The 14,823-nt window shown below is 39.8% G+C and overlaps 1 protein-coding gene across 1 annotated transcript in view; it reads right to left on the reverse strand.

Moving 5' to 3' along the window:
• COP1 (COP1 E3 ubiquitin ligase) overlaps positions 1-14,823 on the reverse strand; it is a 118,592-nt gene that overhangs the window by 33,797 nt on the left and 69,972 nt on the right. The window contains exons 16-18 of the mRNA XM_029284601.1: positions 12,036-12,153; positions 9,217-9,341; positions 8,199-8,359 (exon numbers count right to left, since the gene is read on the reverse strand). Of these exons, the coding sequence (XP_029140434.1) occupies positions 8,199-8,359; positions 9,217-9,341; positions 12,036-12,153 (404 nt within the window). The remainder of the gene's footprint in view (positions 1-8,198; positions 8,360-9,216; positions 9,342-12,035; positions 12,154-14,823) is intronic.

A 14,823-nucleotide genomic window follows, 5' to 3' on the forward strand; every position in this document is an offset into this window, starting at 1 on the left:
TGTCTGCAACCTGCCCTAGCCTTACCTTGCCTTGCCCCGCGGCAATGGCACCTCTTCCCTGCCCCCTCCCTTGCCTTACTTCACCCTGCAGGACGAGCCTCCTACCCACTGCCTCACCCACCAGAGAACCCCTGGATCGCCCCCAATCCTGCCCGGCCCCCACAGGCATCTCTCCTCAGGAGCAACATTGAAGTGACCACACCCACTTGGCGACACCCATTTGGTGGCCACGCCCACTTGACCACGCCCATTTGGTGGCCACGCCCACTTGACCACGCCCATTCGGTGGCCACACCCACTTGGTCACGCCCATTCGGTGGCCACGCCCCCGGCACCCGGCGATGTATAAGTGGGTTTCAGGTTGCAGTTTGGGCACTCGGTCTCTAAAAGGTTCGCCACCACTGTCCTAGAATATAGCAGAAATTGTAATGCATATGCTTTATATGCAAATGCAGATAAACACAATTTATAATTCCTTTACAAAACTTCTGTTTAAAAACTACTTAATACAGAACATTTTGTTTCTAAAAAATACATATGTCAGTTCATGCTAAATAAATGATAGCATTTTTGATATTACACATTTCAAACTAAAGTGGACGCTTGTACAATTGGGAATATTAGAGCTCAAACTAAGGAGGAGATAACCTTCTAGTCCTATAGCTAAAAAAAATAAATAAAGGTTCTGTTCATAGATACAGATTGTATAAAAACTGAGCAAAAGTAAAAGATGTAAAAATTAATGATTATAGAAGATTAGAAATACATATTTTTAAAATGTTTGAATTTAATTAGATAGTATTTATTTATAGTAAGTCTAATATTTATTGCCTTTCACATGTCATTAATTGATGATTATTCCAAATTATTATTTAGCATACGATGAGAATACGACAGAAGAGAAGTAAACATATATACACAGTCCACGTAATTATATATGAAAAATCAATGGGGGTAAGGCATTCTTTGAACTACATGTGCTCCCTGGTTGGTGCTAAATAGGTGACAACAACCAGATGCAGCCATACTGCTCTTTTGGGCCTCACAGCCATGACAAATTCAAATTCTAAATAATCCAAAGATGACACTGAAGTACTTGCTGAAATTATTCTAGGAATTATTTTAGTTAATATAATTATAAAGATGAATGGACATTCCCTATATTTAAAGTCTATTAGTTCCTATTGTTGTATATAATGTGCCTTTATGTCGTCAAAATTCAGAATAGGTGAAATGGCTCTTTATTAGCTGAAAAAAGTCAAAGAATGTTCCAAAATTCTTTCTTCTATATCAGGGCTTTTCAACCTTTTCACACATTGTACCACTTTTAGGACATGACAATATTTGAGTACCACCAGTGCTTAGCAAGTTGTCAAAAACTTGATGTGTATAAAAAAAAGGGGGTGGATTTTGGGTTTTACTGATTAGATTCATTTGTTGTTATAAAAATGGCTAGTTTATAATATGATGGAAAAGTAAAAAGTTGAGGTTCAATGTTAATGTTTCCTTCTACTGCAACAGAGGAAGTCTGTTTTTTTCCCCTTCTCCCCCTCACTTCCCCCCCTTTTTCCTCCCCACTGTGTCCTATTTGCTTTTGTATTTTATTCTATAATCTAATAAAATATTACAAACTGTAGAAGAAAAGGAAAAAAGTACCAGTTTTAATTTCTTTGGTGGCTGTTCCTTTGATGAATCATTCTCTTTGCACTGAAAAATGTATGATGAATTTATCCATCTTTATTAATATGCACCACTACCAGCTAGCTCAGGGGTCTTTAAGCTTGGCACTTTTAAGACTGGTGGACTTCATGGCTAGTTGAGGAATTCTGGGAGTAGAAGTCCACAAGTCTTAAAGTTGCTAAGTTTGTACACCCCTGAGCTAGCTGATCGGCCCTTCTTCCTCTCTCCCTTCTGAGTGTAGTAAGAATGCATACCCCCCCAATCCCTTCCCTGTACCCTTAAAGCAGGACTTTTCAACCTTTTCACCCATTGTACCACTTTTAGGATATGGCAACATCCGAGTACCACCAGTCGCCTAGCAAGGTGTCAAAAACTTGATGACCAAGAAAAAAAAAGGAAAAAAGTGATAAAGTACAGATAGTCCTCGACTTACAACAGTTCGCTTAGTGACTGTTCGAAGTTACAATGGCACTGAAAAAAGTGCCCCCCAAGCCACAGCCGAGCAAGACACCTGCCTGCCCACCCGGCGGCGCTCTTCCTCCTGTCCGAGGTTTTCATTGTTGTGAGCATTTCTGTTGAGGATTGGCAGCGGGGATGGGGTGGTGTGATGTTTGGTTTTTATCCCCCCCCCCCCGGTCTGCTGGGTGGTTGCAGCAGGTTTTGGTCACTTCACATAACCCTGGGACACTGTGACCGTCATAAATATGAATCAGTTGCCAAGCATCTGAGTGTAAATCACAAGACCCTGGAGATGCTGCAACATTCCAGCTGATTGGCGCTTCTTCAGGGCTCAGAAGCACCAGGATTAGCGCCGAGCTCCAGCTGGAGCCTGGTGCTGATCCTGGCGCTTCCACTCAGCCCTAATAGCCCCGAAGAAGCGCCGATCAGCTGGAAAGCGGCCCTGATCCTGGCACTTCCGCTGAGCCCTGACAGCCCTGCAGCTCCAGCCATCTCTTGCTCAGGCTTGTGTGGTGCTGCCACGGGTTCAGCTCATTCCCCTCCCCTGCTACCACTTTTCTAGGATGGTCACGTACCACCTGCCAGGTGCCAATGTACCACAGGTGGTACCCGTACCACTGGTTGAAAAGCCCTGCCTTAAAGGCACAGGAATCAAGTGCAAAGCAAGAAAGGCTCACAAAATAAAAAAAACACATAAACTGTTTTTTTTTTCTTTAAGCTGCCTCAGGTGTGTCACAATGTTGCAACCCGAGACAGAAAGGCTCCAGCAATTGCGAAAAGCTTTAGCCTTAAATTAAGCCTGTTTACCTTCAAAGAAAACTTTATAAAAGCCATAGACAGACTCAAAATAAGTGGGTAAAACTAATTACATTTGTTTAAAGGGATTAAACCTACGGAAGTCAACACTTTGGACTCATTGCTAGCCTAAAATACACACTAAAATATTCCAATAACCAAAGCACACAAACTGAACCTCTGAATTACAAAACACTGTAAAAACTGTACAAAAATCCTTATGGTAACCCAATCAAGCTGCCAGCTGATCCAGAACTAAATAAACCCACCTCCTTTCAGACATGCTCTCTGCTGGCTTTTCATTTCATCAGCGCTGATTGCATTCTCCTGGCTGGAGAAAATGAACCAGGGGATCTTTTCTTCCAGCAACAGCTGCTGCTTCTTCCGTTTCCTCCCTGCCTGCTAAGCTCTCCTTCTCTTTCCCTGTTGTCTTTTTTTCCCTTTCCACCTCCTTTTTATAGCCTCTCCTCTCCCCCCCCCCTTTTCTTCAGTTCACCTCCAGCTCCGCACTGCTTCCAGAAGTGCCAATCAGTTGGAGCCCTGTCGGCTCCTGGGGCTTCTGCCCAGCCAAGACAGTCCTGCAGCTGCAGTTGCCTCTCCCTCAGGCTTGGGTTGCTTCGGCTCATTCCCCTCCCCTTCTACACTTCTCTAGGATGGTCGCATACCACCTGCCATGTGGCAAAGTATCACAGGTGGTACACGTACCACCGGTTGAAAAGCCCTGTCATATATTACTAAAGGGATCATTTGAGTCCAGTATTTCACTATGGCTAAAGGCTTTCTGAAGCAATAATGTAGATGAAATGCAGGTGGCCTTTAGAGTGTGACTCAACAGAAGTCAATAATCAGAAGACAGATATTTTTTCGCCATTTACAATGTCTAATCTTGAATTAAATCAGTTTAAAAATTACTACCATGGTGAATTTAGAATTTATAAAAAACATAAATATATCAATTGTCTGGAGTGTTTTTTTGATGCACCCTGTCGGCCCAAATATGGGAAGAAGAAATCTTTTGCCTGTATCAGCCCAATCTAGGGCTATCCACAGGCAGCAGTCGCTACTGCGACATCATTTGTGTGCTAATTTTTTGGGATTGCTAACAAAGAGTTAAAGGGAGACTGGTATAGCTATTTCGAGCTAATCAGCTGTCATCAACCAGCCATACCCTTCTGAGATTCGAACCTGGGCTGGTTGCACGTTAGGCAGCTGTGTTGACCTCTAGGTCTATTACACACACACACACACACACACATACATACATACACACTCCTATATTATTTGTCCAAGAGTTGAGGATCAGATCACTTCATACTGATAATTTCAAAGTGTGTTCCTCAAATGTCAACAAATTCAAATCAGCCCCATTTCTCAATCAAATGCAAAAAAGGGCAAATGAACATACATACATACATACATACATACATACATACATAAAATCACAAGAGATTTTTTTACTAGTAGTGCTATTTTATATTCTCTTGAATATTCGAAAACATGGAACAGGATAATTTTTCAGCTCTAGCTTTCTTAGCTTGCTTGTTAACAGAATACTTTTTCAGTGATGCAGAATAACTATGCAATTAACAGAACTTGATTTAAGTAAACCAGTAATTCTGGCCCCTTCAGCAGAACTGAAATTTATGAGTTTTCCATAATTCTCTATCACCATTACTTCAGAGCTTCTCTCTGGAAGGATTCTAGGTATTTTTATGACTAATTTGCATTCTATTTTCTCTTATCTTCATTTCCAGATAGTTTTCCAAAACACTTAAATTCTACTTTCTTTCCAGGCTAACCTATTTAAAATATTACAATGAACATACTGATTAAATGACTTCTTTTATAATGATGTTAATAAACTGAAGCTATGCATAATCTATGTAATCAGAGGGCTTATATATAATACTTGTAGTCTGAACAGCAAGAGCTAAAATAAGATTTCTTACAATACACTTAGTTAATATTACAATACATTTTTAAGCAACATCAGCAGAAGCATAACAGGACCTTTGCTCAAATGTAATCAAATCTAATGCATGTGGAAACCCATATCCCAGCTCCAAGATGCACCATGATTAGGCGTGTCCTTTGAGTCAGTCTTTAGTCAGACTCCTCCTGGTGACTGCTTGGATTTGACTCTTCAATTTTCTTGGCAAGATTTTTGGAAATGTTTTGCCAATGTTTTCTTAGTTTCTTCCTGAGACAGATTGACTAGGCCAAGATCACCCAAGGTGGCTTTGTGTGTAAAGCGGAACTAGAACTCATAGTGTCCTTGCCTCTAGTCTGGTGCCCCCATCACTACACCAAATTGGTTTTTTCACAATGATATTGCTAAGCTTCATATTCTGTTTTCATTGTGGGTTTATGATTAAAGTAATACAGGTAGTCCTTGGCATACAACCATTGGGCCAACAAGCACTCCAAGCTACAGTGGGGCTAACTGAATCATGGTTACGATAGGCCCTTGAAGTTCTACTCATTCCAGCAACCCCACAGTCAGGCAATTGCAATCTAAGCATTTAACCAGTTTGCCCTTAGAACTGGTTGCAGCACCTTTCAATCACGTGAATGCCATTTGCAACCTTCTTTGCCAGCTTCCTTAGAAAGTCAATGGGGAAGCCAGCAGGAAAGGTCACAAGTCACTGGAAGAGTGTGTGGGCGAGGGATAAGTATCCCCCACCCACACACTCTTCCCCATGCCATGTGTGCTTACGCCAGCCACTTGGACCCATCTGTACATCCTTCCCAAACCTCAAGGTACCTCTTTGCACCCTTGTACACACCACAACCCATCTCTGACTTGCACCATGCCTCCATCACACCCTTGTGCACTTTCCTAGACCCATATCATGTATCTTGCACACTACCTCTCATCCTCAAGGCATACCTTATGCACCCCCTCTATGACCCTCTCTAGCACACCCCCTCTTACTATCTCTGACCATGCACCCCCCTTGCACATTTTCTGGCCCAAACTACATCATGCCTCTTGCATACAGCCTCATCAACCCTCTCTCACATCCTCTCTGGTCATTCCCCACCCAGCAGCAGCCACTTATCTGTCTACAGCCCTGGGACTTGAACTTCCTACAAGCTTCCCCAATGCCTTTGGTTATGAGAAGTTGGCAAGAAGTTTCCTTATCTAATCACCATGGGAGTTGATTAATGATGGCAACTAGGATCAGGGATTGCTGATGCCACATTAGTGGTAGCATGATTACATCAGTTAGCAATAGAAATTCTGGTCCCAATTGCTGTCATAAGTTGAGGACTACCGGTCTCAACTGCCCCAAAGGTGCTTTAAGATCTATGTTGTTGGCATTCTTAGGATGTGTGTTAAAATAGTCAAGATGATGATTGTGACATGTGATTGAAGCCCTAAAGCTTGTCCCTGCATGCAAAATTAATGCAAAGGGTGGTTTTCTAGCTTCTTTTGACCTCCCCAGTCTCCCTGGAACTTTCTCCCCAAAACAATGCACGAGGAGTGCTAATCTTCTCAATATTTTGTTAGTTTTCCAACAGACTGCATGTCCCAGTTTATTTAATTCTTTCCATATTCCTAATTATGAAAGGCTCTACATAGGCTCTAGAAACACGCTTAATTTTTTTTAAAAAAATAGTGAATAATTGAACCCATACTTTGTTTGGAAAGTGGAAAGGCTGAGAGAGCGTAACTAACCCAAAGTCACCCAGTAAGCTTCCATGCTGAGGAGAAACTTGAATCCAAGCTTTTGAAAACCTAGTCCAACATCTTCACTATTATAAATCACTAATAGACCCTTTTTAGATACTTCTTGCAATCTCTTTACTTGCAGCAAACTGAAAATTACATTTGGTTTGGGTTTTTTCCCTTTCATTACTAATTTGAAAGTTGTTGTGCTACCACGATCTGGGCAACAGTATAATTATCTTGCCCTACAGTGAATGTTTTTTTTTTTTGAAGAGTGGGGATTAGGAAATTACATTTTATCTTTTTGTAATGATTTGAGTAATTTCTATTACTCCCTGGAGGAAAAAAGGTTGAAATCTCTAGTTAACACACCTCTATACTACATGATACGGAGGTGATACTATTAAAAATGATTTCAACTTTTGCATTTTAACCTTTAATTGCTAGAAAGCCAGCAAAGAATGTGAAAGCTTTGTTTCTCTCACATACCAGGTGAAAACATTCCAAAGGACTGATAGTGGCAGTAGGAACTACCAAGCCACTGTCCAAAGCATGAGGTCAGGTCAGTATATGGAAACTCGGACGGGAGAGGTTTTCACCTCTAGCTTCTACCCTGTGGACCTCAGCATTAAAATGCAGACAAAAATGAGTAGTGATGTTGAAAGAAAAAACTGGTTGCTATAATTAAAGGAAATAACAGAGCACTGAAGTAACACAGCATACTTGAACAACATAAACCTGCAAAGACTGTTTTCTAGCACAACCAGAAAGAAGATACATTCAGAGCACAAGGCAAAATTGGTACTAACATAGAATTCTAAATTTTCATAAGCTCTGACGAATTATGGTCGTCAATTGTTACAATCATAAGTCAGGCATCCAGATGAGTAATTTTCTGTCCTTTTTCATGGTAGTTGTTAAGCGAATATGATAATCTTTAAGTGAATCCATTAATTTGAATGGACTTTTTTTTTTGCTGGATACTGGCAAGAAATGCTGGAAACCAGCAAAAAGTACTGTGAATCAAGATCATGTGACCACACAATACAACCAGTCACAAAGCTGACCTGCTTGACATGCAGCCATGTGTTGGGGGGGAGGGCAACCATTTATGATGGCTAGGGATGCCCGACAGGCATCTATTTGGGCTGAGAAAGCAGGAACAGGCATCAAGTTTGTTAGAACTAAAAGACTCACAGGTTGTAGCTAAGAAGTTATCTATACACTAAAACAACTATACAAAGAAAAAAATAAATACAATCTTTGTCCAAAGATGAAAGCTACTGAATTCTGAAATAGCAAAGTCTGATATAGGTCAAAGGTAAGATTTGTTGCATGATAGTCCAGTGATATCTGTTTTGATAATCCATTAACATCTGCTTATATTCCTTTACCTGCACTGGTAATTCTAAATAATGGTAGTTGTTATTACTCTTGAGAAAGCCAAATTTGGTCATTTAAGGATCCAAAAGGAAAACTTCCATTAATCTGACATGTTCACAACTAGACTGAGGTTGATACAAATAAATGGCCTGCAAATCTCTTATTATTTTGCTCCTTGGCAAGAAGAAAAAAATAACAAAATATTTACCCCATCTGGTAATGCCCTCCAGCATACAGCACTGACAAATTCGTTTGTGTCATCCTCCTTCCGATCTTTGTCCAGGACACTTTTGACAGTGTCAAATTTGAAGGTTAGCAGTGTCTTTGAGAGACCTTTATAGTATAGGTAAAGCGAATTATTTTCACTTCCTACAACCAAAAACAAAAATACAGGTTGATTTACAATATTTATTTCTGTCAGTTCCAGCCCAATCTAAACTTTCCACTAAAACTGTTCTGGTTACAGCAGAAAACTCTAATATAGGAGTTAGATTAATTATAAGATGTATAATTTGATATAACCAACTCATTCCAAGTATCCAATACTCAGAAAGTGAATGGAAGATAGCAACTACCAAAGTTAATACAATTTAAGAAGCATACATTTGAAGATGTAACATTTGCAACTTTTCTCTGCAACAGCATGACTCCAGATGCCAGAAGATATTTTCTATGACCTACTTCAGATGTTAAGAGTTCAAGGAGAATGCTGAAACACCAAAAAGGATTTAGAAGATAAGAAGTGATAAAAAGTCCAGCGTACAGACCAAAGGAGATCGTGCTGAAGGACTGGAGATATTGTTCACTACTGAAAAGTACAGTAAGCTATGTTATTGTACAATAGGTTACTTTATGTAACCAACTGGAAAACTGAATAATAGTTCTTTTCCTTGCCTTTATGAAGTTTGAGATTACTCAGTTTTTCCAGTTGGTTTGAACTATAATGATTTGGGATAAACGAACATTTCGTTAAGTATGTTCTCAAAGTTTTGAACCTCCTTCTTTTACATTTCTTGGAAACAGGTGGGTAGGCAGCTGTTAGGGATACTTTTAAACATAAGAATTTCTTTTTTATCAAGAAAAGGGATGGAACCATTCAATGATTTTGTTTATATTTCATAGCGTATTCAGTTTTATTGTAATATATTGTCATAAACTTGACATTGATAAATGCTTAAACTTGACAGTAGATTTAAATTTCTTTGTTCAAACAGCTGTTTACTTACCACAGGCAATATAGTCTCCATTAGATGCCAAGCCTACAAAATTCTTCTCATTGATGTGACCCTTAAAAGAACGCAAACAATGTGGCTTCGCTACATTCCATAGCTTTAGCTGGCTATCTGTTGACCTGAGGACAGAGATACAAACTTACAAATAAATTGGAAATTAGGAAAGACTCCCAAGAAGGCAAAATCAGCAGAGTGTAAAATTTAAGTTAGGTGGAAAACAGATTTCTGATACCATCCGTGCCTGGGACAGTGCAGGCAAAGAGGGAAGCTACATTCAACACTCCCTGGGTTCTGCAAAGGTTTGTTTTCCAAGCAAAAATACTTTAAGTCTTTGGGAAGGGGTACAGAAAACTTGTTTCAAGCAAAGAAGTCAGCTTTAGTATCAATAGCCTTGCAATTATTAGACAATACATATTCATAGAAAAATGAAAAGCCATGAAGAATCCCAAGATACATTTTCCTGTAGAACCTTGTTAAATTTACTGAAATGTACATAACATTACTTTTACATTTAATTCATTGAGGCTTCCACCAGTGGAATGAATCCCAAAGAATACCTGTTATACAGAATCATAGAACTGTGGAATTAGAAGGGATGATAAAGATCATCTACTCCAACCTTCTTTAATTTGAGTAAAACCAATTAAACCATCCACGACAGCTGACCAGATTTTTTAAAAATGTCTAGAGATGGTGAACCCAAATGTACACAACTACACTATTCCACTATTATACAGGTAGTCCTCAATGTATGACAATTGGGGTTGGAATTGCCATCACTATGCAAAACTGTCATAAAATGCAATGTCATGTGACCGCATCACTTAGCGACAGCAAACAGCAGTCTTAGTTGCCTTTGTAACTCCATACACATGGAGTCGTTAAGCAAGAGAGAGCATGGGGGCTGCTACAGGGGTGAAGAGGAAGCCTTCACAGGTCCAATGCAAGCCGTGTGCAAGTTGGAGTCCTGCTGCAGTGCAGCATGAGTTCAGGAAGGCCAAGGACTCTGATATTCTTGGCACACCATAGCTCTGGAGTTGTAAGAAGCCTCCAAGTTGCAATGTAGGCTGAAGCCATAGCTGTCATAACTTCGGGGACTGATCTTAAGTCCCTTCTTTCAGTGCTGCTATAACTTTGAACGGTTGCTAATCAAATGGTCATAAATCAAGGACTAGCAATAGCAGTAGCAACAGCGCTTAAGACTTATGAACCGCTTCACAGTGCTTTACAACCGTCTCTAAGCGGTTTACAGAGTTAGCATATTGCCCCCCTCATTATACTGACCTTGGAAGAATGGAAGGCTGAGTCAACCTTGAGCCGATGAGACTTGAACTGCCGAACTGCTTGCAATCAAATCAGCAGAATTAACCTGCAATACTTCATTCTTACTATGTGCTACCATGATTACTTGTACAGACCTTAGCATTGAGCATTTTGTAAGAATGTAATGCAAATGTAAGAAGCAAAATTTAGATAGCTGCAACTTGTACCCATTATTTCTAGTTTAGTTCCTAACTATCATTCCTATGAGACAATTTGATGTAGTGGTTAAAGCCTCAAGCTAGAAACTGAGAACCCATGAGTTCTAGTCCTGCGATAGGCACAAATCAGCTGGGTGACCTTTGGCCAGTCAATCTCAGTCCTAGAAAGCAGGCAATGGCAAAACATTTCTGAGATCTTGCCAAAAAAATTACAGACAGTCCTTGACTTACAACCATTCGTTTAACAACAGTTCAAAGTTACAACAGCCTCAGAAAAAGTGACTTACAACCTGTACTTGCACCACCCCATGGTTATGTAATTGCAATTCAGTCACTTGGCAAGCAGCTCACATTTACAACCTGTTGAAGGCATCCTGCGTTCGTCTGATAGCAATTTGTGAGCCCTTTTGCTTATTTCTGGGAAAACATTGCAAAAAAAGCCCATTGGGAACCTGGATTTGTTTAATAACCATGTAATTAATGATCACAGTGATCCACTTAACAACTACCATAAAAATTGTTGTAAAATTGGATCCCACTCGACTTACAACATATATGGTTTTGAGGACTACCTGTACAGAAACTTGTCTAGGCATTCGACAAAAATCAACACTGACTTGAAGGCACACACACAGAAAAATAATTCCCTATTGCATCCATTCATGTACATAAAAACTGATATGCCTTTCTTCAGTCTTCTAAACTAATACTAAGATTTTGCCTAGTGTTTTTAAATTCCAAATGTAGTTTAATCATTATATAAATTGCCTTCTACTAATTCTTTACTCCTTAATTTGATCAGATAATTGCTGGCTAAGTCTCCAAAGTTCAACTCTTCAATTGCAGCAAATCTCAGGTTATATATTACCACATGAGGGCACTCCTGCAATTCTTAGAACATCTGCAAGTAAAAACATCTACCTTTCAGAAAAATAATGGAATCAAATATTGCCTCTCCTTCAGTGGTTATTATACTAAAGAGAAACATGAGTTTAAGTCTTCACAGAATTAAGCATTTGTTTCAGTATGTTGTCAGCAACTCCTGAAAGTGTGGCTGAAGAGACAAGAACTAAACAAAAGAAAAAACTACTAGTCATACAGTTATAACTTTCTCAGTTTCTTCAGTACTAATGAGACACTCTGAATCCAAAGGAAGTGAGAAACCATTTTCTATTTTTGTTCTAATAAAAGTACTAGAATCTGTTGTGCAAATTGACAGTTCACACAAACACGTAGTATGTGCTTACAATCTCACTCATAAGCTGTACAAATTACTGATTTTCTGAAATTCACCAAGAATCAGAAAGTATAGAAGCTTTTTACAATACTCACGCAGAGACTATTTCTTCTCCACTAACAAACTTTGCATATGAAACAGCTTTGCGATGCCCTTTGAAGACCATAATGGGCTGTTTAGTGTTCCGAAGATCGTAGTAGTGGACACAGTGATCTTTGGAGAAACGTGGGGAAAAAACAAAGATATTAGTCAGTCAAAATAGAGAATAAGACAGACTGAACCTAAGGCTACATAGATTGGGGTAAGAGGTTCTCCCTAGATATTTATTTCCCATTTATTCTAATTATCAAGCAAGTCAGATTTCTAATTTTTTCTCCTAATTAAAAGAAATACGATTTCCTTCCTGTAAAAGAAAAAAGTAAATATTCAGAATTATTATACCATTTTTTTGAAGTGCTATTACCTGTTGTCATAATACCAGGACTGCATGGGTCATTAAGTGAGGACTTTATGTGATTGCAATGTGGGAAAAGATGGAGACAGGCTGGCTGGATAGAATTACGGGCAGGCGGGCAGGTGCCATCAGCAGGCACTTCAGAGCTTGAGAGGGTGGGTGGACAATTGCCATGAGTAGATGATACAGAACATGGGTGGGCAGGGAGGTGGGTTCCATGAGCACCTGTTATATAGTGTAAGTAAGTAGGCAAGTTCAATGGACAGGTACTACAGTTGGTAAGTGGGTGCTGAGGACAGGGTCTACGGAGCCATGGGCAGAGCATGGGTAAGTGAAAAAGTACAGGAACATGAATGATTTGTGATCTCCTGCTGGCTCCCCCATTGACTTTGCTTGGGGGGAGCTGACAAGGAATGTCGCAAATGGCAGATGCTGCAATTGTCATAATTGTGAGCCAGTTGTCAAATGTCCAATTACATGACTGCGCAGATGCACCACTGAGAACCAGTAAGTCTTCCTCATTCAGCACCACTGTAACCTTGAATGGTCACTGAATGAATGGTCATAACCTGTGAGGTATCTGTAATTTCTGTTTGGAAAAGAGAAAGATCTATTTAGGTATACAACCAGCCTTTTTTAGAGATGAGCAACTAAATTGTGGAGAGAAGTATTACAGGGAGAAAATAAATACTAACTAGCTAAGACTGAACCTCTAATTAAGTTCTCAAAATATTGCTGCTGCCAGCATTTTTTTTTAATCGCTTGTAGTCTTGCAAGATAATCCAGATAAAAAGCATGCCCAGATGAACTAATTCTACTTTATTGTAAGATGACATTAATAGAATTATGCAAGTCTGAAAGTAAATTTCTCCACTGTCACAAAGTCCTCCATTAAATGCCATGGATTAAATTCCCTGCTTAAATTCCATGAATTTCAATCCTAATCTGAATTCTGACCTGTACAAATGACTATTTCCGCTCAGAAACTGTGCTTCACTATTCAGAATGCCCTGAAGAAACTCATCCTGTGGCACTGCCACAGATAAGTAGGTCAACTGGGTATTTCCACTAGAGTACAAAGAGGAAGAGATACTAGACCAGTTTGATCAAGCTAAGCTTATCTAAGACACCTAATTTCTCAGGATCTTCCATGTAATAAATTCTATTTACTATGCTAATTGTTCAAATAAATACTTAACCAGCAGTAATACAGTACGTTCTCGAGTTATGACCAAACTGGAGCCTATTACAGCTGTAAGTCAAAACGATCATAAAATAGGTTGATCATGTGACCAACCTGATTTTACAATGTTTTTTGCAGTGGTCATTAAGCAAATCCATTATTTGCCATGGTACAGTTTGGCTGAAAACCCAAAGTGCTGGTTTTCAGCAAAAGCATTGTAAAAAACAGTCATATCACCATGGGGTGTTGCAATCCACCATAAATGCAGCAATGCTGTTGAGTGTCCAAAATGTGGTCATGTGACCACTAGGGAGTGGGACTGCTGGAACCTCTTATCTGGGTCCTAAGTGCCCTTTTTCAGGTAAGTCAGAACTTCAAACAGTAGCTAAATTACCTGTCATAAGTTGAGAACTACCTGCATTCCACAACATAGCACAGCACAATGAAATGGGTCTCCTCAATCAGCAAGAGTATTCTAAAACTATTCCGTCAATTTGTAGCTGACCTACAGACTTAGACAAAAGCATTGATAAAAGAGCATAGCAGTTTTTGTGGCAGTGCTCGATGTTTCTTTACATAGATGGCCAAAGTGGACTCTAGATCATTTCAGCCTCAACAAATCTATTTGTCTAATATTTATTAAATTCACTCTTACATTGTAGTTACAAGAGAATAAAATGAATGTTTCTCTGGAAAAAGATTTTAATAACACCTGAATGCAAAATAATAAAATATTTGTCAACTGATGCTTTCTTTTAGCTAAAAAGCTAGAATCTATCTTGACACATTTTAAATGATATGGACAGTATATTGATCTATGGCAGGAAGAATGACAAGTATGGGGAATAAATGAAGCAAGCCAAAACATCTGCTTGCAGCTTTGAATTCTTCTTCCAAATGTTGCAATAAACAACTGTAATTGTGAAGGCATATGGCTTCAGCCCAGCATATGTAGCATATGCCATCAATCAACTCCTGTTCTGATTACTATCTGAATGGCTATTTAAAGCGCGCCATGGCATCGGACCTGGTTACCTCCGAGACCGTCTTCTGCCACAGATTACCTCCCACCGGCCGATACGCTCCCACAGAGAGGGCCTCCTCAGGGTGCCGCCAACCAGACAGTGTCGGTTGGCGACCCCCAGGGGGAGAGCCTTCTCTGTCGGAGCGCCCACCCTCTGGAACGAGCTGCCCCCAGAGATCCGGGTGATTCCGGATCTCCCCTCCTTCCGCCGCGCCCTCAAGA

The sequence above is a fragment of the Protobothrops mucrosquamatus genome, unplaced genomic scaffold, assembly GCF_001527695.2.
Source record: "Protobothrops mucrosquamatus isolate PMUCROS unplaced genomic scaffold, P.Mucros_1.0 scaffold757, whole genome shotgun sequence".
NCBI classification, from domain to species: Eukaryota; Metazoa; Chordata; class Lepidosauria; order Squamata; family Viperidae; genus Protobothrops; species Protobothrops mucrosquamatus.